Below are 27,075 nucleotides of genomic sequence, written 5' to 3'. Positions count from 1 at the left end.
ATTAGGTAAAAATTAAGGAAATCTGAATAAAGTATGGACTTTAGTTAATAAGAACATATCAATATGGGTTCTTAATTCTAACCAATATTATCATACTAATGTAAGATGTTAATCATAGGGAAAACTGGGTGTGGAATACATAGGAACTCTCTGTACTAGCTTCACAATTTTTCTCTAAATCCAAAACTATTCTAAAACAAAAAATAATTAAAATTATAAGTTGGTAAGAGGGAAAAAAGGCAAGCCTGATCACACTTCCACGCTAGTAGTACAAACTTTATGGTTTGTACTAGTTTCTGGAACTAGTTTCGCATTTAGTAGGTTTCTGATTTTGTAGGTCTGAGGGTGAGGACCAAGAATTTGCATTTCTAACAGATTCCGAGATACAGTGATCCTCTGGGTCTAGAAATGATACTTTGATAGCCACTGGCCTAGCCTAGAAGATGAAAGTCAAAATTTCAAATGATCCCTTGCTATCTGTCCTATCTTTACAATCTTATCTGTCTGTCCTATACAGGTATCTTATGTCACAGACACTTTAAATTATAGAATTGCTTTAAGCAAGTCTCATACTAATGGGGAAACAAAAGACAAATTTGATGCTGTTTCATTATACATTTTATCTAACACGCAGATATGCATTCCCATCTATAAGCTCCAGACAAGATACATATCATTTTCAAAATAACAATGGAAACTTGTTTTGAAACTGAGGATTATGAAAATTCTTTGGAGGCTGCCGAGAGACACTAGAGACCTAACAGTTGTCAAATCACAAATGAGAAGTTTTTAATCCAGCTATTATTAAAACTAAAACCACTCAGACATAAGGACTACATGTTTTATTTCATAAACTTATCTTCTAACACAACATACGTAACTAAACATCTGTTTCTGGTGACCAAACACAGTGTTACCAATTTTCCATGCTATGTGCCAATGTTTCATGGAAACTATTAATACAACTGACACACATAAGCCCCACAGAATAGTTAAAAGACAAGCACAGAACACAAAGCCAGGCTGCTTGAGCTTGAAATTTCTACTCTCCCTAACTCACTAGTTTTGACTTAAGGCAAGTTATTTCACCTCTGCAATAAATCACTTTCCTCCTCTGCAATATAATACCAGAACCTACCTCACAGAGTTATCATTAGGATTAAGTGACTGGCCCATAACAAGTGCTGCATTGCTTCCCGATACTTACAAAAGCCAATCAATATGCCAAGCACTGTACTAGAAAATGGAATGGAGACATAATGGTTGGTCAAAACATACTCAAGGTTATATTCAGTCTATAAGAGGATACAGATATTAACAAATTAATCACATAAAGTATGAATAAATATGGACTGCAAACTGATGGAAAGGATCAAGTGTTTTAAAAACATTAATACTACTACACTCATCTAGTCTCATTTTTGGGGGACGACAGGAAAGTACTACAGGTTCAGGGATGTTCCCGTCTTCCAGGCTTCATAGTCCTCTTACTTCAATTAAGAAAGTCTTAAAGATAATTTAACAATTCAATCATTTGGACAGTATACCTGCTTTGTCAAGAAGAAATGGAAATCAAATTATTTTGACACAATTTCTAATTAACAAACACGTTTAAGGGTGGAAGTTTTATTTCACTTTAATGGACATTAAAAGTGGTCTACTAAATTGAAAAACTAAGAAAAGTCATTAATTAGCATTTAATTAAAATATGCTCTTTAGAGAAACTGTTCTTGAAAGAATTCTTCACAACTGAGAACTATGTAAAAACTTAAAAACCAAAAATAACAAGGCAACTGGGTGGCTCAGTCGGTTAAGCGTCTGACTTTGGCTCAGGACATGATCTCAGGGTTCCTGAGTTGGAGCCCCTCGTCGGGCTCTGTGCTGATAACTCGGAGCCTGGAGCCTGCTTCAGATTCTGTGTCTCCCTCTCTCTACCCCTCCCCACTCGCACTCTGTATCTCTTTCAAAAATAAACATTAAAAAAAATTAAAGAAAAATAACTATGCAGAAGAAAAACACAGGAAGCTCAGTACTTTAGAGATAATACCACCTATACAGAGCCCCAGGCATCTATACCTACATTAAAAAAGGCAAATCATGCAACAACTCCGTAAGTTGTAAAATACTTAAGCAGTAAGGAAACAGGTTTAAAAAAAAAAAAATTCAACTTCCTATTTACCCAACAATGAAAATAAATGAAGGGAAACCCTATTAACAAAACCTAGAAACAGACTAAGCTTCCATTTCAGAACTGACGCCATAGAACTATGATAAAGGCAAAGAATAAAAATACCAAATATAAATGCCAGATCAAAATAACTTGCTATGAAATGAACCAAACTCTGTTTATGTTGACAACTTAAAAATACATTGCTGTTAAAAAGAAAGTTAGAGTACATACCCAAATGCCCTAAACGGATACCAGCACTCCTTAATGAGCTTTTAAAAATTTACTGTGGGTGTATGCATGTATGCCTTTTTGGGTTGTGGAATGGCTGACTTCTTTTTTAAAAAGCAATGGGTGAGAGCAATAACCCAAAGTCATCTTAAAATATTTGCAAGAACTCTTTAAGATTCTCTTCACCCTTAGATGGTTAAAGAATTATCTAAAAAACCAAGTTATAAGAATGAAAATCTCCAGGAAAAAAAAAAAAACAAAACAACTCTAGGATAAAATTATAGTAAAACTGATCATTAGTCTTTGCCAGTATACAGGTACAACAAGAAATTACATAGCTGACCTATATAAACATTTCTCTATGGTAAGAGGATTTCAACTTATATTTACAATGGTTTATAAATTACTGGCTAAAATGATCACAAAACAAACTAGGATAGGTTTTAAGAACTACCCTTTCAAGTGTTCCACTAAATAAAAGACGGTCAAAATCAATGTTCTACTTTAAGTAATAGCATTGTACCAAGGTTAATTCTTAGTTTTGTACAAGTTCTATGGTCACGTAAGATTTTAATATAAGGGGAAGCTTAATATAGGGTATAAAGACTTATATAAATACTTTTTTTGCAATTCTTCTATAAATCTAAAATTATTTTCAAGAAGTTAAAAAAAAATAAAAGCTCAACTCTTAGTAACTTACTATCTCTATACTAGCAAATGTGCTAAGTAAGAAAAATAGTACTATCTCCCATGTTGAGTTTAACTGTTAGTTACCAAGTGCATAATAAAGTTAGTTTTGACTGCTTTGCTAATTTTTTGAATGCTGAGAAAGATAAAGTATATTTCCAGAGAAACAAATAAACTCAATAAAATTTTTTGACAGATAAAACATATTCTACTTAATTATAACTGTGTCCCTTTATGTATGAGTCTAAGATAAAAATATCATTTAGATTTTTATTTGGGTAACAAATCAGATGTTCATACGAATAAGAAAGGAAATAGAATGGTCACTAATGTAACCAGACTATTCTCTCTCTCTCTCTCTCTCTCTCTCTCTCTCTCACTCTCACACACACACACACACACACACACACACACACACACACACAGTGTCAGTACTCTGTAACTAACTCTTGGGTGACTAATCCACTTGCTTTGAATAATAGCTCAATTGCATGTAACATATTAAGATATCGTTTAGGGAAAAATAGCCTCAAGAAGAAAACATTAACAAAGGTATATTAATCATTATCTCAAGTCAAATCAAGTATCAACCTTTCCCTTTAATAAATAAGATTTCATGTCTTCAAATAAACCCAAGTTCCAAAATTACAAAAGATAATTTTTAAAAATTTAAATACAACCCCAAGTTGTATATGCTCTATTTTTGTCCCAACTGTACTGCCAAAAATTTCTGGCCATGGTATTTCATTAATACCATGTGTCATGAAAGCCTGGTTGCCAGATTTTTCATCTTTATTTGTAACAGTGCTAAATCATTCAGTAATTATATAACCACCTTCAGTAGTTATTTGCTAAGGGTAGTGGAGTAAGATATCCTAACCCTCTATTAACCTATACTTCAAAAACGGTACTTTTGTAAATTTTTCTTTGTAAGAACAAAAGAAAAACACTCAAGGGGATTGGGAAATAATCATTTTAATCTACATAAGCATAATTCACACCCAAAATGCTTAAACTGTGCCAAAGTTCTGGCCTTCATAACATTTCTTAATTTTAGTTTTCTTGGTGAACTCTGCACTGCCTCAAAAAGTAAATTATCCTTTAATGGGTTCAATTGGCATAAACAATCTAAGTCCGTGATACCTGTATCTAATGAAGTATAATATATAATCAACATCGTATCACCTAGAATTGTCAAGCTGTTTATGAAAGCCTAAAAAAACTCCAAAAGAATTAAGCTACTTTAGTTAACATGTAATAGGTATTTCTCATAAAGCAAAGCTTAAATATTTAGTTTTTTGATACTCTAATGTATTTCCATAAGCCTTTAAGTCTACAGTTTTATAGATACAGTTTTCCTTCAGAGGTGGAAAATTATAGATATATTTCTCTTTACATGTAACTAATTAAAGATTTTAAGAGGGTGTAGGCTACAAATCAAGTACAATTTAGTCATAACACCATACAAAGACCTTATACAAAAATCAGAAAAGAAATGGTTAACATTATTGCTTGGTCTTAACAGCAAATTTTAACCAAATTGATACCTCTCTACTCTTATTTATAATGTTTCTGATACATTTATATCATAGGCTTAGCAAGTAATAAAGGTACTGATATGATGTTTTAATTAGTTGCAAACAAATTCCAATTTGTTAATCAATGTATATATGTCCTCTTTAACTAGTAAAACTACACTACCTCAGAATTAATCCTTCTAAAGCAAGTAACCTTCCCGAGAAGGCAATGCAGAGCTTCATGTCTTCCTTAAAGATTTTCAAGTATTATAGGAACACAAACTCATGGAAAAAACTAATTAAAAATCGGATATTCCATCTTGGCTTTACTAATTATGGGATAATAGGAACAGATGTGAACCAAACAAATGTTCCTTTACACTTGTCTGCTAAACATAATATCATACCAAGAAATACTGAAACTGCTGTTTTCTAGCTTTTCAAGTACAGGACACAACTACAGTTCTATCAAGTGAGGAGAAACGAATAATCAACCTTAGGTAACTCAAAAAGATGGGAGGCACAAAATGATAACCTGACTTTGGCTTTTAAGAACCTACCGTTGACCCTGAAATGCCAGACTCAACAACAATGACGACAACAACAGCAACAACAAAGATTACAGCAGCAAGCCAACATTTTACCACATACTAAGAATTCTGAAATAGGCAATCATTTTTTCCCCCGTCAACTCATTCTGTTGAATCTTCTTTTTGTTCTTCCTGCTTTTTGGTTGCAGGCAGTTCAAGGCTTGCCCACTGCATAGGCTCAGCTTTTCTCATGGTGATCTCAATCTTTGTTGCAGTCATAGTTACATAACTTCGTGTTACATCAATCACCTGCGACAGAGCAGAGACAGCTATGGTAAGCCTGGATGTTTTGTTTTGTTTTAAATTTATTTTTTTTAATTTACATCCAAGTTAGTTAGCATATAGTGCAACAATGATTTCAGGAGTAGATTCCTTAGTGCCCCTTACCCATTTAGCCCATCCCCCCTCCCCCACAATCCCTCCAGTAACTCTGTTCTCCCGTATTTAAGACTCTCTTATGTTTTGTCCCCTTCCTTGCTTTTATATTATTTTTGCTTCCCTTCCCTTATGTTCATCTGTTTTGTATCTTAAAGTCCTCATATGAGTGAAGTCATATGATATTTGTCTTTCTCTAATTTCGCTTAGCATAATACCTTTTAGTTCCATACACGTAGCTGCAAATGGCAAGATTTCATTCCTTTTGATGGCCCAGTAATACTCCATTGTATATATATGTATATATACCATATCTTCTTTACTGGATGTGTTCTTTTTAAGTCTTAGAGGAAAGCAGTGGTCCTGTCTATGTTAACAATCAAAACTCCAAGCTTCTAAGGGCATTTATATACTTAGATTGAAACTTTTTAGTAAGAATGAATGGTAAGTTATACACCTACTTTACACCGATTTCCAAAGTACTGCCTTTTTACTGCACCAATGGGTATTTTAAAGTATTAAAAAAAAAAAATCTGGATTCATTAATACTTACACCCCATAATTTCACATTTTGATGAAATTCTTTCTCTCCTTCAAATACAATATGCACATTTAACTGAAAAATAATAAAGTTAAATAACTGATCAAATCCAAGTTGAAGGAACAGGATCTAAAGCAATGATTATAAAAGTAACATACTGATATAAATCACTTAAAAAAAAATTTTTTAATGTTTATTTATTATTGAAGATAGAGACAGAGAATGAACATGGAAGGGGCAGAGAGAGGGGGGAGACACAGAATCTGAAGCAGGCTCCAGGCTCTGAGCTGTTAGCATGGAGCCTGACATGGGGATCAAACTCACAAACCGCAAGATCATGACCTGAGCCGAAGTCGGATGCTTAACCGACTGAGCCACCCAGGTGCCAGTTGATATAAATCAGTTAAGGTATTTAAGAAACTGCCAATATTGTTATTTTTTTCTTAAATTTGAGGAAACCATTCACAGAAAAGAAAAATTAACTTAAAGTTTCATATTAAAAACTAGGTACTATATTATTTGATAAATCTTGAAGTACTACAGTACTTTCAGAATGTTTCAGAACTAATTCTATTACGCAGAAATTTTCATTTAAAATAGTTTGACAGTAATTTCAAACTTTTTTCAAATGGAAAAGATTTAAAAAGTTTTAAAATCAACAATATATATAATGGATTTGATGATACATGAAAATAAAGAGTAATATATGAGACAATTTTTACTCAAAATTATTTCGTATACTTACCAATGTACTATTTGCTACTACTTGGCTAAGTTCTGGGAGTGAATTTTTAGCATATACTGAAATGGTGACTTCACCTCCAGTCTGATGCCAGTCATGTCTACATGGAACGACTTTTTTCCCCTGTAATATAAGAAAAACCTTATGAATTTATTAAGTGCCATATGACCTCTAAAAATGAGTAATCTGACCAAACAACTGAGAAAAAATAACTATGTGCAACTGAGCCCTTAGTGTTTTTAAGGGCAAGCAACTTCTAAAGTTCTCACCCAAAAGCTTAAACAATAAAATCTATCACAATACAAAGAATCTTTATAGTTTTACGGCTGGAGAACATGCTTATTCTTCCCTTTTGTTTTTTTTTTTTCTTTTGGAACCATAGCATTAACATACATTGAAAAAGACAACTTAAGAATTCCTACTAAACTTTATCCAAGTTTAACATTTCTGAAATCCACTAAGCAGTCATAAAAACGTTCTCCAAAGACTAAAATAAACCATTTGCTTAATGAAATAATCCAGACATCTTAACCTCATGCATAAAAGCCTTCCATTTATTTTCTATAAATTGGAATCTGACTACAAATTGAAATTTCCAATTTCTACAAGTGGAACTAATTGACTACTTACAACTGTCCGCTACTTGTTTCAAATAATTATTTTCCTCCCATAATAACATGCAGAAAAAAGTGGGGATTTGTGAAAGTAATGTTTTGGTTATTATTATGGAAATAACTATTACCTACCAGTAGAACACTGTGCTTTATCAATGACTATTTTAAAAAGAGACAAATTGTAATTTGTTTTAAATTTTTTTTTTTTTTTCAACGTTTATTTATTTTTGGGACAGAGAGAGACAGAGCATGAACGGGGGAGGGGCAGAGAGAGAGGGAGACACAGAATCGGAAACAGGCTCCAGGCTCTGAGCCACCAGCCCAGAGCCCGATGCGGGGCTCGAACCCACGGACCGCGAGATCGTGACCTGGCTGAAGTCGGACGCTTAACCGACTGTGCCACCCAGGCGCCCCTGTAATTTGTTTTATAAATGAGAGCAGCATAGCCACATAATGCAGGAAACCATGAGACACTACTGTTGAAAAAATAGTATTTACGTTTTGGTACAATTATGCTAACTGAATTTAAAGTACTTATAGCGCTTACATTTTGTGCCCTAAGCTACAGCTTATACCAACTTAATACTTGATAACTGTGTGCATGAAAAAATAACAAAAACATTATTTCATCAAGGGTTATATTATGAAAACTTCTACGTATAACAGAAAACATTCTATGTTTTCAAGCTAAAACTTTTAAAATTTAGGTCCTTGGGGAAAGTACAGAGAGACTTTACTTAAGTCTTTCTGCTAATAAAATATCCCTGGAAGTTTTGTGGCAGACGAATCATTATAACCTGAAGGATATATTTGCACTTCCAAAGCATATGTTATTAAAAATCAGAAACTACAAAAAAAAAAAAAAATCAGAAACTACAGAATATTCAAATGGAGAATGAATAAATCCCTAAAACATTCTGAAAATTTACAATTTTTTTGTAAGTTAAAGGACACATATAATGAAAAGGCTGATTGGGTTAGTGGGGTTGTTAGTGCCAATACAACATATAAAACTAATTTAATACATTATAAAATACATTACAGCAGCCAACACATACTTACTGAGCAATAAATTGTTTGCTTGCTTATAATTTAATGGGATTTAGACACTTAATTTGCACAACCTAAATCTTTTAATAAAGTTATCTAGGGAAGTAGGAACTAATGCTTTTTTTGTTGTTGTGATAAATTACCTTGTAGCAAGCAGAGGCATTCAAGACAATTCCAACAAGTTTGCCATCCTCCTCTTTGGCCACTAGATGGAGTGTTTTTGCATTGTAAATAGCTGAATGAAGTTTAAAGTGGCCAAAAGGGAATCAGAAGTCTAAGTGATCAGTAACTCAAATGAACTCAAAAGTGATTTTTGAAAAGCAAAAAGTGGGAGCAGGCTATGGAATTACAGAAACACATTCTTCAATTTTGGCAGGCTTTAAAATTTCACAAAAACTGGCACGCTTGTGTCATTGTACATAATGGCTACTTTGATCAAAGGGCGGTGCTCTGGGCGCTTGACTCAGATTAACTCTAATTTTCAGGAATATGAAATCTTTACTGTATGAGACAGAAAAACTTTCTTTTACATCTGAAGACAGGATAATTTTTAACCTTTTTAAAATGACTCAGATGAATACACCCCAATGTGTTATTTTGAAAAGGCTACTTACAGCATCCTTCTTAGTCCACACGTGTTTCCCTGTTGTACAGCCCTCCTGGGCTAAGAATGTATTGAAATCCGAAGTTTTTCTTCTACAACAGCTCCAGTATTTCATCCTTTAAATTACCATAGAAAAACTTCAGAAATAAAATCTTACAGCTACTTAAGTCTAGAAGTAGTACAGCAACAGTGTGAATTTAAAAGATAAGTAAATGTGCAAGTTTAGTATTCTAACAAAGTGTTTAAGGTACTAAACAGTTAAAACTATCAGAAGACTAATCATTTTAAAACCAGAATGCCATTTATTGTAGCAATTTTGGAGCTCCTGACTAAAGATGCTTAAAACCACCAGAAAATTCCAAACCTGCTTTTCACTAATTGTTCACATTCCAGTTTCCTCATGGAGCTACCAAAAAGTGGTATAACCAAAGATTTTAAATCCCATTTTAATAAACCAGGAAAGTGAAAATATGCAAACAAACTAAAAACTAACATTTACACAACCTGTGATGGTCAGTCCTAAAGTAGGTGATACCCACTATTATTTACTTGAGACTAGAAAGATAAAAATTACAGTAAAGCTTTGGGTTTGAGTCTTGCAGAATATGGAAAAAGAGTGGAAGACTTTAACACAGTACTGCATGTCTATAAACTTCAGCATAATACAGAAGGGGAGCTAGATCTCAATTGAGGGCTATGGAAAGTGTGAGGTTTCTTGGATGCCACAATGCCAGTGTCTTTGTGGCACAGAGCCAAAATTCTCAGAGTCCTGTAGTGCACAGAACAGTTATTCAAACTAAACACTATTCAGCCCAAATAGAGTATCCCACTGAAAAGTAAGGAAATAAGGAATAACATGATGTTTGGATCACAATGGCCACTTACTGTAATATTGTTTCAGTTTTCTTAAGTGTAAAAAGACAAAATCCACATTCTAGGTGACTCTAAAGATGTTGACAATGTAAATAAAAAACCTGATAATGCTGCACGGCAAATAATGCTTACAGGCATATTAACTTTTCTAACCTCTACCATAAAGTTTTAATTAGTCATGTATTAAGTTACCCTTCATGAAAAATAGGTACTCCAGAATGATATACACAGACTTCATCTAGACTCTGCAGACCTTGATATGTCTAAAAGAGAAAAAAGAAGAAGAAATTAGCTTCGTATCTCAATGTTATGTTTCATCAACATTTGTAGTACTGGTGACCTCTAAGAACTATGAAAATGCTCAAGAAATAACAATTACCTAGAACATTCATAAATTCACCCCAGGCCATTCCAATAAGGAATGGAAAATAATTCCTTTTTGGCTATAGTTAAGTTTTAGTTCCCTGTGAAAAAGGCAAATAAAAAGTAGGCAATGGGATACATTAAGATGCTCTCAGACTTTCAGGTATGAGGTCACATTCAAGCATATTCAGGTATTTAAGTTTATAGAACAATACTGAAACCAAGGAATTAGTATTCCCAACAGAAATATAGTTAAGGCATGATTTATGTGTATAGGAAACTCTGTGTGGACATTACGACTTAATAAGCAATTCTGGAAGGTCTAGGAGTTTTGCTGATTTCTTATCCCTAGGAAGGGTAAAATGAGCTGCAGACCTATAAATATATCCAGGGTTTGTCTGGAAGATCCGGGCCCCACTGCTGCTGTAGGTGAAGGCCCTACAGATGAATTCACAAAAAGTTATGTTAATAAAACACAGATGCAGCCAGTAGTATATTTTCTACGTTGGTATTTATAGCAACTACCTACAAGTACAGAAAATAAAATTCTGTATATTTACTTTTTGTAAATCCAAAGTACTGGGTTGACAAAATGCACATCTCCTAAAGATATTCCATAAGCACATAAAACAGTATGTTAGATTCTGAACTTACCACTATTGCCCCTTCATTTCCTCCCCGCTACTCCCAACTCCTACTCTTTTTCCCACCTTATTTCATGGCACCATATCCATTCAGTCTCCCAAAGCAGCAAAAAACAAAAAAAAACAACAAAAAAAACCAACAAAAAAAACCAACCTCTCCTTCCATCCATGTTTTCTATCACAAAATCCTATCAATTTAGCCTGAAAATACCTATCAGTTTAATTTGCTAACCTTCCTCATGATCACTACCAGATCTTAGGCAATGAGACTACACTAACAGGTTCTAATTCATTTACTATCTAATTAAAACATGAATCACTCTCTTATCTGCAGTCATCTACCTCATACCTTGCACAGTTATCAGTTCCAGGTGGTTTGTACATTTAAATGCGCCTCTACATATGAGGAAATATTCATGGCTTTAAAGTAAGTAGATTTCTTAAAAACAACGCAAAAAGTGCTAGTCAAAAATAATGGACAAATTGCATTTCATTAAAATTAAAAAGATTTTTTATCAAAAGCCATTATTAAGATCATGAAAATGTATAGTGTCCCTCTCCAACAAAGGACTTCTGAATGAAAAAAAAGAATTCCTAACATCAGTAAGACGAAGCCAACTAACAGAAAGAAAAATAGGTATAAGATTTCAGACATTTCACAAAAGAGGATATCCAAGTGACCAATTAACAAACAAAAAGGAACTCAACGTCATTATCGGGAAACTGCAAATTAAAATCACAATGGGAACACTACACACTAACCAGAATGGCTAAAATATAAGACTGATATTACAAAGCGTTCCTAAGATGCAGAACAAATGCAATCAGCTTCATCTACTGCGGCAGGTGTGGAAATACAACTATCTTGGAAAACTATGAGGAAATATCTGTCAAAACTGAACATATACATACCCTATGATCAGGGAATTCCTTTTCTAGTCATATATCTAACAGAAATGTACACACGTGTTCCAAAGTCAGGCACAAAAATATTCATAGTAGCATTAGTCAAAAAATGTAAAGGACAAAAGAAAGGGTAAGCTGAATGGCACATTCACACGACAGCGTATTTTAAAACAATGAAAATGAACAAACCACAGCTATATGCCAACAAAGAGAAGTCTAACATACATTTCATGAAGCAAAGGAAGACAGGCACAAGAGCACCTTGTCTGTAATTCTATTCACATTAGGCTCAAAAATAGGCAAAACTATACTGATAGAAAAATGTGGTTACTTTTGGGAGAAAATAATAGCTGGGAAAAGATATACTGAGGGGCTCGGTTTTGTGAAAATCCCTCAAGCTATGAACTTACTTACTTTTTAATGTTATTTTTTCAGTGAAAAAGGTCGAAAGTTTCTTTAATGGCCTCTGTAACTTACAAGAAGATCTCACTTGTGGGCATGGTAAAACTGTAAATGCCCTTAAAGTTCTGGCCTCTCTGTCTCTTTTAACCTCAACACACCAACAAATTTTGTACCATGATTATTAACTGTTTATTGTTTCCTGAAACTGCTATCACCTCTGCTTGAGACACACTTTCCCTTTTGTCCATTTACAGGACTGGCACTCATTCTTGAAAATTCAACTGAGATGTTTTCTCTCTCATCTTACTGCAGTTATCCTACCACTTCCACTGTCTCTCCCCCACCCCAGTACTCACTCTTTTTTATCTACTACTTCTACCCTACATGTATGTCAATACATTTCCATTTCCATCCCTAAATAAGCAAGGTGATCTCCAACTTAACATGAGGGAAAATTACAAACCTGCTCCCCTAATCATGTTTTCTCCTTCTTGGTTAATGGTGTCACCAGTCACCTAGCTGCTGGAGCTCGAGGTCCCCCTCACTTAAAGTTCATTAGCAATTCCTGCTAATACTCTGAAATAGTATTCATTCTGCGTGATTTGTCATGAACCAGGCAGGCACTGTTCTAAGCATTCAAGATACAGCAAAGAACAACAACAAAATTCTTTTCTCATAAACCTTACATGAGAGGAGAAGGGAAGGGAAAGTCAGTTGGGATAGATCAGAAGTAAAATACATATGCAAAAAAAGTAGCATGTTATAAGGTCATTAGTGCCCTGGAGACAAAAGGGCAGTGAGAGTGAAGATGCTGGAGGGCACATAATTTTACATAGAGGGGTGGGGAAAATTCTCACTGGGATGTTTGAGTACATCCCACATTTAACTACTTCTAAAAAATACTCTCCACTCCCACTGCCTGGTCTTCTATAAATGCATCCTAGCTGGTTTTCCTTCTGCCAATTCCTCTATTACGCCAATATATTTGCCACGTATCAGCCAAAGAGATCTTTTTAAAATTCCTCCTTAAAATAGACAATGGCTTCCCAGTATGCTTAAAAAGAAAAGAAGAAGAAAAAAGCCCAAACCCATCATTATGCCCTAAAAAAACTGCCATAATCTTGCCTACCTCGCTTACTCCTACCTTTCACACCACTGACCAAGTCCCACTGACCTTTCTCATAATTCCTTGAATAGCCAAGCTTTAAAAGCTCTACATATACTGCTCCCATATCAATTTCAAGGTTTATATAACTCACCTGCTACATTATTTAGATTTCTGATTTAGTGTCACTTCCAAAAGGATTTTCCTAATAGCCTTATTTAATACCTTTACTTGCCTTGTCCACTGTATTTTCTTCATATCTATCTAAATTCGTATGTAATTACCTACATGTTACCATGTTACCCTTCTCCCTAAATTACAGTATAACCTCCACAACAGGAGAAATTTTTGCTTCACTTAATACTGTATTTCTAGCCCCTAAAACAATGTCTGGCACATTTACTGTGCTCAGTAAATGCTGACTGCATCAGAATGACTTATTCCCATGAGTCTATCAGATATGGTTTTTGTCAGAGACAGAGTCTCTTAGCCGTGTTCACAGCCCTAGCCCAAGCACACTGACCAACACATAACAGGCACCCAAAAGTTTGTTCAATCAGTAAACTGCACTCTCTTCTTTGAAAATTGAAATTTTTCTTTCATGACCCAACACAAATTTTACAATATATACCTTTGAACACCCTCCATTTTTACATGAGGTCCCAATCTTAATTTCATCACTGTCCTCTTCTAAAACAAAAAAAAGAAAATCAAATTAGAAACATTAAGATAGATACTTTGGCGTTATTCTTAAGTAACCTCTTTCATAAAATAAGTATTTGAAAAAATAATCTAAATTTAAAAAACACTTATTTTATGACAATTTTAAGTTATTTTCTAGGTGACCTTTCAGGTAATTATATTTAAAAAACTAAGAAGAAATCAACTATTGTGATTACGTTTTGCCTATGTCCACAAATAATACATGACACGCTTCTATCCTATACCGCAATACGACATCCAACATCTTGACCTTGTGAAAGGGAAATCATGAAAAAGGTACTACTTTCTGCCGTGGTATGGAGTGTAGGTCAGAAAAAATTGAATATATTTTATATCATGCCCAATGAAACATGTACAATTATAAAATAAATTTAACTGTTAAAAAAGTGATGAATCATGGAAGAAACAAATTTTTAATTAAATTTTTCATTTTAATACAGACATTATGGAATAAACCAATTCATTCTGAGGTATTACTGGTATTTAGAAAGCAAAATAAATTCTTTACTACAATATGTTACCTTTTCTTTCATATTTATATTCAGTGAACTACACTGTCTCTTTTATCTTCTAGATAACTGGTTAATTGTACAGAAAAAAAAATTATAAAATAAAATCTTACCTTTTTTATTTTCTTCATTCCCTGATGACAGTTTAAGTTTATCAAGTGCTTGTTTTAGGGAGGCAGATATTTTTAATTCCAAGTTTGTCATTGGTTCATCTGGGCTGGAGAATTTTTGAACTTTATTACCATTAGTGATGTACCAAAACATTATTATTATTATTTTTTTTTTTTACTAAAAATAAATACACTAAGAGCCTATTTATAAAAAGAAGCCAAATGCCTCATGAATCAGGGTTTTCACATTAAATACTATTTTACAAATAACTGCCATAGTGTACCTACACTTCTAAATTTTAAAAGGAAAGTTGATATTAAAATATTAAGTCTCAAATAATCATGCTATTGCCAACACAGTAAATTATTAATCAGTATCCATAATGGGAAGGAAATAAAGACTAGGATTCCAAGTTTGCCAAGAAGGGATCATGAAGTACTTTTACATTCCACACCTAAGCAAAATGTTGGGCATAAGCCTAACAGGCAATAAATATGTACCAAGTGAATCCATATTCCTACCAGTGGAGATAATTCACTTAGTGTGGACACTGGTATATACATCTATATGTTCATATACAATTCTATCACAAGACAATTCTAGTAGGATTAAAAATCAATACAGTGCCCCTTCATAACGATTAAGTGATGTATGTACAATTTAAGGCCATTCAATAAGTATTAAGAATATTTACAAACACAACAAAAATAGAAATGCTAGGTTATGCATTCCACATCCTTATTGAAAACAACTATTATAAGTAAGATGTAGAAGTATTACCAAAGTATGTAAAATCCTGTATTCTCATCATTTCTACAATATCACCAAATGAATTTAGGACAAAATACTTAATTTCTCTTAAGTAAATTAGTCCATTATTTAAAGAAAATATTAACTCATACTGTCAATTACAGCAGACACTACTGTGATACTTAAGAATGAGTCATGCCAAAATTGTCTTTTTCTCATAATTTTTTTAACTGGCAAATCAGTCAGCCAGGCATTTGATAAACTCTCTCATGATTATGAATAAGGTGAAGATGGAATAATAATAATTCTAAGTAGTTTGGTTAAATGAATAATTGTCACAAAGTCTCTCAGTCTTCTTATCTTGGTCCAGTATTATTCAATATGCTATAAATTTCTAAATAAATTTACCTAAATTAAATGTAAGATCAGGAAAAAAAAATTATGAAAAACATTAAATCCATGGTGTGAATAAAAATATCAACTGGATCCATATTTGAGGCCACAGAATCATCTGTTTTTTGAGTCTCATATTTTGGTTCTAAAACAACACTCAAGTGCAACATTAAGAAGGCCTGCTGTAACAGCGTTAGCCAACACACGTGTATGAGCATGTACAACAGAGTTTAGCTGATGAGGTGACTACGAAGGACTTGTGTAATCTACTGCAAAATGAGCAAGAGGTATTTTAAAAGTAGTTTAACAGATCTGCATCTAAATCAAATAAATAAAAAGTTTGTAAGTAATAACATCATCAGTTTTCAGGCATCTGAAAATAGGAGTGACTAGGCTTGCTCTAAGCGACAAAGCATGGACAAATTAAAGAGACAGGATTTGGCTCAATATTAAGAAAGAAAACACACTTAGTAACAAAATGGAATGCTTTACAATAATAAAAGTAAATTCCTCTTCACTAGAATTATTTGAAAGGAAACTAAATATCCTTCTGTCAAGAATGTCCTAGATGCTCTTCAAGAAAACAGCACAAGAATGGATAGGAAGGCCTCTAGGTTCTTTTTCAACCCAAACCGATTCCCAGACAACAATTTCTTTATACTACAATTTGTTCTTTATACTTTTATGTATCTTTTATACTACAAATTGTTCTTTATACAACAATTTCTCCATACTACAGTGAAAAAGCCACGTTAAGTCACAAGAAAGATGTGTGGCTCTTCTGCTCTGGACAAAATTATGACGACACAGTGAACACATATGTGATGGAAATTTACTGTGTACATGTCCTCAAGGTAAAGGGGAAAAAAAATGAAAAGTATACTTAAGGGAACATCAAAGTGATCTACACAAGAGCTATAAATGATATTATATAAAATCATAAAATACCAGGATCAAATGCTATTATTTAATTGTGACAAAAATTAAAACTGCATAAAGTTTACCTTGGCCTTTTTATTGCTTCTACTGGTTTAGGGGCTTGAATGATGTGCTCCTGAAACTTAGGCTTCAATTCAGAAAGTTCTTTCTTCTCAGTAGTCTTGACTTCAGGTTTGACTGGCTCAGGTGGTTTCTCACTATTATGCCTACCTTTCGTACAGCCCTGTTAGTGACAGATGAGAGTTAGCTTATCATGGGTTTCATATGCCCTGACAAATTAGTTTTCAATTCTTTATTAATAAAATCTCTTGTATGCTTTCTCCACTTTCATTACACAGACTTATTTTAAGAAACTAAAACTAGAACTCCAAATTTGCAATTATTACATCTGAATGCATTTTTTATTAACTTGTTTTATTTTTTTATTTTATTTTTTAATTGTTTTTTTATTTTATTTTTTTTTAATTTACATCCAAATAAGTTAGCATAAAGTGCAACAATGATTTCAGGAGTAGATTCCTTAGTGCCCCTTATCCATTTAGCCCATCCCCCCTCTCACTACCCCTCCCGTAACCCTCAGTTTGTTCTCCATATTTAGGACTCTCTTCTCTTTTGTCCCCCTCCCTGTTTTTATACTATTTTTGTTTCCCTTCCCGTATGTTCATCTGTTTCATCTCTTAAAGTCCCCATATGAGTGAAGTCATATGATTTTTGTCTTTCTCTAATTTCACTTAGCATAATACCCTCCAGTTCCATCCATGTAGTTGCAAATGGCAAGATTTCATTCTCTTTGATTGCTGAGTAATACTCCATTGTATATATATACCACATCATCTTTATCCATTCATCCATCGATGGACATTTGGGCTCTTTCCATACTTTAGCCATTGATGATAGTGCTGCTATAAACATGGGGGTGCATATGTCCCTTTGAAACAGCACACCTGTATCCCTTGGATAAATGCCTAGTAGTGCAATTGCTGGGTCATAGGGTAGTTCTATTTTTAATTTTTTGAGGAACCTCCATACTGTTTTCCAGAGTGGCTGCACCAGCTTGCATTCCCACCAATAATGCGAAAGCAATTCTCTTTCTCTACATCCTCACCAACATCTATTGTTGCCTGAGTTGTTAATGTACATCTGAATGCATTTTAAATTTTTTTTTTTTCCAAAGTTTTTATTTATTTTTGGGACAGAGAGAGACAGAGCATGAACGGGGGAGGGGCAGAGAGAGAGGGAGACACAGAATCGGAAACAGGCTCCAGGTTCCGAGCCATCAGCCCAGAGCCTGACTCGGGGCTCGAACTCCCGGACCGCGAGATCGTGACCTGGCTGAAGTCGGATGCTTAACCGACTGCGCCACCCAGGCGCCCCCATCTGAATGCATTTTAAAAGAAGCCTTTGAATTATGCTTCATGATTATCTATTTATAGTATATCCATAGCATAAACTTGTTTTTCTACTTACTACCCATGGGACCTTGAGCAAGTTAATCTTTTTAAACCTCAGTTTCCTCACTAGTAAAATGGAGATTATGGCACTTAAGATATTTTTTGAGAGGATTAAGTAAAACAATAGAGTATTTGTCAAATCTGGCATGTGGTAAATTGTCAACAAATGCTAGTGACCTTTTTCACATTCCATGGAGTCATACATGCATTGTAACATCCTTAAAAATCATACAGAACTTCAATGGCATGTCGTTTCATTAACAGCTTTTGTTTTCTTTCTTAAGGGCATACAAAATAAATGGCACATCTTGGCACATGTTAGATTTGATAATAATATATTGTTCCTCACTAAAAATGCCTTAAATTGTTACCTACCACTTCTTTATTAACGTACTTTAAAGACCACTAACACCAAGGACAAACCTAAATTGACATGTGGGTAATTAGTATCTTGAAACTTTTATTTCTGAAACAGACGAATTCCTTATTTTAAAGGCTATCAAGAGAGATGAGTTCCACTTTAAAAGAAAGATTCTGTCTGCAAGTTAACAGACTACTTAATAGGTGTCCAAAAATCAGACTCCTCAAATGTGGAGCTTCACATTGTATGTATGTTCTCAGGAGATAATCTAGGAAAAAAGTGAATACTTACTGCAATGCTTAAAAAATCAGAAAAATCAGTTGTTCTTCTCTTACAGCAAGACCAACCCTATGAAACATGAGAAAAAAACTTAAAATTGAATTTGCACGGAACCACAACCCACTAAAAGGGTCTACTTGCACTTATCTCCTTGAATCTCACAGTGACTGGCACATAGATAGATTTCACAGTTGTAAAGTGTTATAAATGATTCATCTAATCAAGTGAAATGATTTTTAGTCTTTGATTTAAAAAAAACCCTAATTAACCAATGTTAGAGGTGATTTGTGTTTTGAATGATCACAAAAGGAAACACCTTAAAATAGGGAAACAAAAACTGCTTCTGGTTTCAAGACTAGTAACTGAATTTTAGAACAGAAACACTTTATAATTTCTAAAAACATCATATATTTTAAAGGATCTGGAGAGTAAGTGAGGTGCTTTACTTTAAAAATCTGGTAAGTTAGACAGAGATGATTATCACAATTCAGCTTCTAAAGAACTCACTAGCTGTTTCCCAACAATAATCAGTCTATTTTCAGAACACCATAGATTGATTAGCATAGCAGCCTAAGAATTGTTAGGTCTTTGAAGGTTAAATGATCTTTTCAGTGACAAGCATAAATACACAGAAATTCTAATGCCGTGTGTGATTTCTAAACAAAATACTAAGTGGCTTACCAAAAAATGGCTTTAAGCTGTCATCCGTAATTCCAAAGTAGTACAGAGAATAAGAAAATAAAAATGCAGCAGTTTCAAAACGTGGGATGTTTCAAATTATACTAAGGGCTAGGATCTGCACATACCCATTTGGGCCTCACTGCTTTTCTCAAGATAATGTATGAAGAATTTGGTAGTGATTTTTCCCACACTATGCACTTACAAGATTTTTTTTTTTTTAAAGTTTATTTATTTGAGAGAAAGAGAGTGAGCACACATGTGCGAGCAGAGGAGGGGCAGAGGAGGAGACAGACAGACACAGAATATCCCAAGTAGCTTCTGTGCTGCAGGCTCTGAACGCATGGGCCTCGATCCCACAAACAGATCTTGACCAGAGCTAAAATCAAGGGATGGATGCTTAACTGACTGAGCCACCCAGGCACCCCCAAAATTATTTTAAAGAAAATGTTAAATATGCTACAATTCAAATTTTCCTTTATTTTGAAATTATCTTTTACTCTGAATTGAAATATAGATGAAAACCTACTATAAGGCTGAAATATAGAATTTAATTACTATTGATAATACAGTCTTCAGAAAAGTCATTCTACACGAGAAAAAGCTTTATTGTCTTGCACAAAGACTTACAGCAGATATTCTGGGGAGACCAGGATACATACATGAAATAGACAAGCTGTTCCCAAATATCAATCTTGGATCTATCACAGTCCCCAGTAAAAAAAAATGAAGGATAAATTTAAGTATGTAAGTATAAGGTTGTTTCTTAAGAGAAATGGTCTCTTTTCTTTGTCTATGCCACTTCTAATTTGAATATTAAAATGTCCTTTCTAACTTCTTATTTGCCAATAAACCGGCAACAGTAGACATTACACTGGGTTATGTATTTGTGCTGTGAAATCCAATAGTCTTTGGATTTCAGGTCTTCAAGAAATGTTTATAGAGCTCTTATGAACAGTAGGATTGAGAAGGAGAGAAACAAAATTACTTCAAAGTGAGATCATTAAGATTAATTCAACAGGGAGATTAACAGCTGGGTAGTAAAAAAAAAGAACAGCAAAGTTGAGAGGCTATTTCTGGAATAAGAGTTCACTTTAAAAACTGGTTTCCAGGAGCAAATGACACACATAAATGGAAATATTTTGTAGAAGCCATTGGCACAAAGATGACATTTAAGGACACAAACGAATGAACTAAATGAGAGAAAATAGGAAGCCCAAAACAGAAGTGATGTAGGTCTATGGTTAGGAGATAGAAAAATATAGCAGAAGAAAGAGAAAAACATACACTAAGAAAAAGTAACACAGAATAAACAGCAGTCCAGTAAACATAAAATACCCCCACTCCTCTGCAAAAGTATTTCCACAGAAGCACAGTTTCCATCCCCAAAGAGTTTTCAAAGAGGCCAAAAAGACGTAAGAAGGAAGACTCAGGTCTCAACTTGCCCTATTCTGTTTTCCTCTCTTAGAACTAACCAGAGTGACATAAACTTGCTACATGTTTATTTACACTCGGCTATCTAACAGTTAAATACCAAAAGTGTCCACCTACTCCCTGGAAGGTATAATTAGAAATTCAGGCGCGTGGGTGCTCAGTCAGTCAAGCGTGGGAGTCTTGACTTAGGCTCAGGTCATGATCTCACGGTTCCTGGGCTGGAGCCACATCCCGCTCTGCACTGGGAGTGCGGAGCCTGCTTGGGATGCTCTGCCTGCCCCTCCCCCACTTGTGTTCTCTGCTCACTCTCTCTACCCTCAAAATAAATAAGCTTCAAAAAATTCAAAAGGCATCAACAATATTTAAACACGTAAGACTGTTTATGTTCCTAAAAACAAAAGTACACCAACACCTAAAACCACGGCAGCCACACTGCAACATTTTCTTTTGAGATACACGTTATCTATGGAGATAAATGTACCATGTTAACATAAATTAAAAAAAAATCAATAAACCCACCAAGAAAAACCTGATCAAACAACATTCTATTATCTAATTCTCCAGAACATCAAGAAAGTACAGGTGGAAAACAGTTGATATCTGTCTGTCCTGCAACTGGCACCCTTTACTGCTAAGAATCTTCCCTCAAATTCAGAGCTGCTCTTTATTAGACAGCAGCTGCCCAACAGACTGAGAAACTAAGATTCAGTACAACTGCTTTCACTTCCCCTCAAAATTGAAAAGTGAAGAAATGAAGGGTATAGAAAATGAGAGCTGGGATGAAAATAACCTAATTTTATACTTGGGAAAGACTTTAAGACCACCACGTACTGTCTCTGCCTTTAGACTTGCTTAAAGCACCCCAAAATGGTCATTAAGAAAGCAAAAAGTCACAAGCTGAGCTGAGGAAAAAAGATGAGAAAATAGTTAGTATTACACCTCTAAATTTAATATACAAATATGAAGACACTGAAATATACCAAGTTCTTACCTTTAAGGCATCATGGAAGACTGGAACACCTGGGTGGTATGTGCAAGCATCTGGTCAAAAACAAAGAAAGAAAGGAAAAAAAAAATAACTTTATAATGAAGAAAAATCATTATTTTCTTCAGGTGTTAACATTTTAATCATTTTTCCAAATGCAGGTAATACTTTTCCTTAAAAATTCACAAAATGCTCAAGTTAGATGCATGGCACACAGTGCTTACTATAATATTGTATTAAAACAGTAACAGTTCAGGGCGCCTGGGTGGCTCAGTCGGTTAAGCATCAAAGTTCAGCTCAGGTCACACACACAGTTCCCGGGTTTGAGATCCACCAGGCTCTGTGCTGACAGGCGGGAGCCCAGAGCCTGCTTCAGATTCTGTGTGTGTGTGTCTCTCTTTCTGTCCCTCTCTGGCTCATGCTCTGTCTCCCTCAGTTTCTCAAAAATAAATAAACGTTAAAAAAATTTTTTTTAAACAGTAATAGTTAAAATTCTAATTCAAGAGTATGATAGTTACAGATAAAAATAATACAGACTAGTGCAACTATAACAAACTGTATTCTATTCCTTTAATCTTTGTAGTTAAATTTGTTTAATACCAAAACTTCAAGCTCCAAGATTTTGACGGTCCTCTTCCAATTCTATTTACAAAAACGCTATCAAACTTAAGTGTGCTTATGTGCACTGATCCATAAAGACTGCGGAAGAGATTCTCTAAAAAGATATTTTGGAAGGACAAGTTCAAAATTTTAAAAACTGAAGCAATATCTGATGGCTAATTTAACTTTCCTAGACAGGTGTCAATATCTAGATACAAACTTTATTTAAAAAAGTTTTAAGTTCTACAGTCTATTTTCAGGGTTGTCACCGATTGTTATTCTGTATTTCCCTCCCCTCCCCATTACACCATCAATTTCTACTAACTCTTTCATGAAAATGGGCTTACTATAGATGGCAATATACTGTATTACATTAAAAAATCAGATGATAATAATAATAAACAATTATTTCCTGACTAGACACAACCATGAGCTTAGAAAAAAACAGGTCAGCTCCACACCTGTGCAATTTTCTTATAAGGCTACTTTGCCCCACCTTTCCTTGTCTGCTTAGCTTTCAATTGCCCACAGCCTCTGATTCCTGGTGTTGCCTTAAAGTGATTAATTCCTGGTACTTACAGAAATCCTCCTACCCCTACACTAATAGCCAATATAGTTTATTAATTAAGGGTAGTAGTGGAATTAAGGGGTGAAAAAGGAGATTCAAAGTAGAAATGAATAAGCAGAGGGATATGAAGTTAAGAACAGAAGCAAAGAGAGAACAGAGTATTTTCAAATACCAAACATATAGATGGAGGCATAAAATGCATACCGTATAACACGTTAAGAGGCATTAATCATAATAATGGTCAGTTTGGGCAGAATGGTAGCAGGTGTGAGTCAGGTCTTAACCATACACCTAGTAGGAACACAATTTGAAAATCACTGCTTTCAAATGTAAACAACAAGCAGATGGTCATTGGCCTCTCTAGCCTTTACCAGGTTTACCAGTTTTGCTCAAAGTTAAATTTCATGGGTAAAAAACAACATAGTAGCAGTTCAGAGTTAAGGAAATGAAAGTATTGGGTCTTGGGTCTGACCTATGCTCAAATTCTGGTTCTGCCCTTTAGCAGCCAGTTCAGTTTACATACATGGCTTAAGTAAAAAACTGTGAAGTGGTGCTTTGTACAGAATAAGTGTTTAATATGTGAAAGACACTGTGTCTCCTTTAAACATTAAGTTAGCTTGTGTTTCAAACTAAAGCCTTGTACCAGCTTAGGCGGCTTTTTATTTTTGTCAATACAAAGGTCAAACCTCTCCCATTCTATAAAACTTTCTCCTAATCAACTCCACAGTTTGCTATTAGCTCTTATCTTCTACTTCCTATCTCCATTTTCTTAACTTTCCACTTAAATCAAGCAACTTACTTGGTCTAAGCCCCATTTTGCTAAAGCAGCTAAATTTTCAGCAACCTTATTGGCGCTCCCTGATGAATTTAGTACTGGTGACCACACGATGCTTGAGTGTCTACTCTGATTTTCCCACTCCCCTCCACTCCCATCTCCTTTTTAGGCATTATACCATCACACACACACACACACACACACACACACACTGCTGACTTCCAAAAAATGGCTTTATCTCCCCCTTAATTTCAGGCTCGTATATAACATTCCATAAATATATTTACTTATTTGGGAACATTATAGTCGCACTCAACAAAGTATCAGTCTTTCCTCTTCATTTAATATTAAAGTAGAATATGTGTAGATACTAAGATAATTTACTTTTTATGCATGCTGCCAACAGCAACTGATTTTAAAACCTCTTTTTCCTCGATTTTGTCATCCACTGAAATCTCACAATTTTCTCTTTGAGTAACGTATTAATATCATAAAAACGCTGGGGCTCCTGGGTGGCTCAGTCGGTTGAGCATCCAACTTAGGTTCAAGTCATGATCGTTCATTCATGGCTTCGAGCCCCGCATAGAGCTCTATGCTGACAGCTCAGAGCCTGGAGCCTGCTTTGGATTCTTGTCTGCGTCTCTGTCTGCCCCTTGTCCGCTCACATGCTCTCAAAAAATAAAACGTTACACATTTTTTAAAAAAAATCATGAAATTGTCATGACACTAACATGAGTATTACACCAAGACTGAAAGACTAGATTCCACTTTATCCATAGAATCCTGCCAAGAGTCTTATTTTAAAGTATGTCACCAATTCACGTGTGCACCAAGTAAGTGCTCCAGACATCTTAGAGGTGGAAAAGAGTGTCAAAGGCCTCGATTTTAATTCCCTTCATAATGCAGGAACCATGCTGCTACCATGTTGAACCCGGCTTCTCTATTAAATAGGTCTAATAATACATACTTCACAGGGGTGTCCTGAAGATTAAATGAGATGATATAAATGACAGACCAACATCTGGGGTACAGAAAACATGCAATTACCGCTAGTTCAATTTGACAAAGTGGTGTCACTTCCCTCAATAGTCAAGAAACCAACTCACTTTATCCCAATCGCCACTCAAAATTCAAATTCATGGGCTGTTCACCTAGTCCAGCCACTAACTTTCACTTTACATCCTTAACTGTACACCTAGGAACAATCACTTTATGCCAACACTTGGCATAAATAAACTCCGGAAAAACAGACTAATACGGCGAACTGAACTAAATAAAATAACTCGCTCACAACCCAACCCTCCCACCCATCTCTGGCACGCACACACACACACACACCAACCGCTAAGCGAGCTCTGTAGCACCGGGTTAACTTTGGCTTCCCCAAAGACACGGGTGGGGGCGGGGGGATAAAGATGTTCTAAATTGCTCGCGAATCCGCGAGCGAGCGGACCACCGGGAGACACGTGGGGGCCGGGAACGTGGGTCCGTGGGTCCGCGTGGCTGCAGGGAGAGGGTCGGATGCCGTTGCCGAGCGGCCCCGCGCACGGGCAGTAGGGCTAAGAGGGCGGCCCAAAGGGACCCGGACGGGGGCAGCGCGGCAACGGCTAGCGGGCGGACCCCGGGGTCGCCCTTGGGCCAAGGGCGTCCCCCCGGGTGAGGTGGACCCGGGAGGGAAGGCCGGCGGCGCGTTCCTCTTACCGTCGGAGTTGGTCTCGGGGTCGAAGCGCTGACCGCAGCCCCGGTTGTAGCACAGCAGGGCCATTTTCTTTCCCCACCGTTACGGGTCGGATTCAAACACAGGGACGAGCAAGAGGATGCGCTTACAACCCCACTGGCGCAACGACCGGTCTGACGGCTGGGGCGGCTGCCGGCTTCCGGAAACGGCCGGTTCCGCTTCAGGAACCTTCGCGAATTTTCCGGTCGCGCAGGCGCGCAGAGAAGATGGAGGCGGAGGGAGCGGCGGGAGGCCGGGCAACAGCCCGGACGCCGTGGGTCGGACTCCGCAGGGTGGCGGCGGGGCGGGGAGCTGGCGTCCGGGTATTTGAGGAGGAGAGACCCTAAAGGCAGAAAGCGATGCTATCCGAGGGGCTGACGTGCTCGCTCCAGATTTCGTCTCTGGCTGCGGCTCTGTCGTGCCGCCAAGCGGCCGCCCAGCGGGTTTGCCCCAGCACCGCAGGCTCCTTGCTTTTGGGATTAGTACAATCACGGCATTGTTACGTTCGCCCCCTAGCTGCTGCAGAGTAGGGGCCGAACCCTGCAGTATTTCCGAGTCCTCTGCCTAGAACGTGGAAGCTTGGCAAACGACGAGAGGACTGGTGGACCATTCTCCCTGGGTGATTGTGTGTCCGTTGTCCCGGTCTCTGGAGCACTGGAGAAGCGCAGGCATCGGGATCAATTGTGGTAACTGAGGTCAAATCACTTTGAAAATACAAAGCGTCTAAAATCAGAATACCGAAAGTACTGATCCGATACAGTGCTAGAAGTGGTCACTATTGCTCTAAGACCCAGGGGATAAAATCGTTGCTATTTCATGTGAGCCTTCATTTGATCAGCGTGCCCGTACTTAATTCTATCCCGAAGCTGATTTCATCGAGTGCATTATAAAAAAAAAAACAAAACAAAACAAAACAAAAAAACCCACAAACAAAACAAAACAAAACAAAACAAAAAAGTGACCCTAACAGGCACAAGCTAAAGATACTAGTTCCAACTTGTATATTTCCCAAACTTGGGGTATTAGAAATAAAAGCAAACACTTGATAGCAGGTATACTGACAGTCTTAGAATAGTAATATCAGTGTTAAGTAGAAGTAAAAAGCTATGCAATGTTTCTAGTGATCCCAAAACTTTGGGCTCAAAATTTTCTCACCCTCGTAAAAAAAAAAAAAAAAAAAAAGTTTTGTGACCTTCGCATGATCCCTTCCTCTTTTTATATCTAGAAGTGTTAAATTTTTGCAGTAATCTCAACATAGAGATATACAATGTATTATTCTTCGTTTAACCTAACCTGAGTATTTTTCTGTTTCATAATCATCATAAATGGAGTTGAATAAATCGGCACTATGACCAGATTTCCCTCCAGGATAAGTTTTGGGACGTGGCAGT

At 35.9% G+C, this 27,075-nt stretch overlaps 1 protein-coding gene across 1 annotated transcript; it reads right to left on the bottom strand.

Moving 5' to 3' along the window:
* Positions 1 to 1,878: 1,878 nt before the first annotated feature.
* Positions 1,879 to 25,883, bottom strand: CHORDC1 (cysteine and histidine rich domain containing 1). The gene is made up of 11 exons (XM_047877236.1): positions 25,669 to 25,883; positions 22,031 to 22,080; positions 18,940 to 18,996; positions 16,902 to 17,059; positions 14,757 to 14,860; positions 14,043 to 14,101; positions 10,184 to 10,254; positions 9,129 to 9,234; positions 6,854 to 6,973; positions 6,121 to 6,183; positions 1,879 to 5,441 (listed from the first exon to the last, which is right to left on the bottom strand). Exons 1-11 carry the CDS (start codon positions 25,730 to 25,732, stop codon positions 5,295 to 5,297), a joined length of 999 nt encoding a protein of 332 aa, XP_047733192.1. The 5' UTR covers positions 25,733 to 25,883; the 3' UTR covers positions 1,879 to 5,294.
* Positions 25,884 to 27,075: the final 1,192 nt, after the last annotated feature.

Source organism: Prionailurus viverrinus, chromosome D1 (genome assembly GCF_022837055.1).
Source record: "Prionailurus viverrinus isolate Anna chromosome D1, UM_Priviv_1.0, whole genome shotgun sequence".
NCBI classification, from domain to species: Eukaryota; Metazoa; Chordata; class Mammalia; order Carnivora; family Felidae; genus Prionailurus; species Prionailurus viverrinus.
The sequence above is the reverse complement of the archived record's forward strand: the minus strand, read 5'-3'. Positions and strand labels throughout refer to the sequence as shown.

Coding starts and splice junctions, on each gene's coding strand:
- CHORDC1 (XM_047877236.1), bottom strand. CDS start 25,732: ATGGCCCTGCTGTGCTACAACCGGGGCTGCGGTCAGCGCTTCGACCCC. Junction 14,861..16,901: donor GAAGCAATAAAAAGGCCAAG/GTAAACTTTATG, acceptor AAAATTCTCCAG/CCCAGATGAACCAATGACAA. Junction 14,102..14,756: donor GAATGAAGAAAATAAAAAAG/GTAAGATTTTAT, acceptor TTTTTGTTTTAG/AAGAGGACAGTGATGAAATT.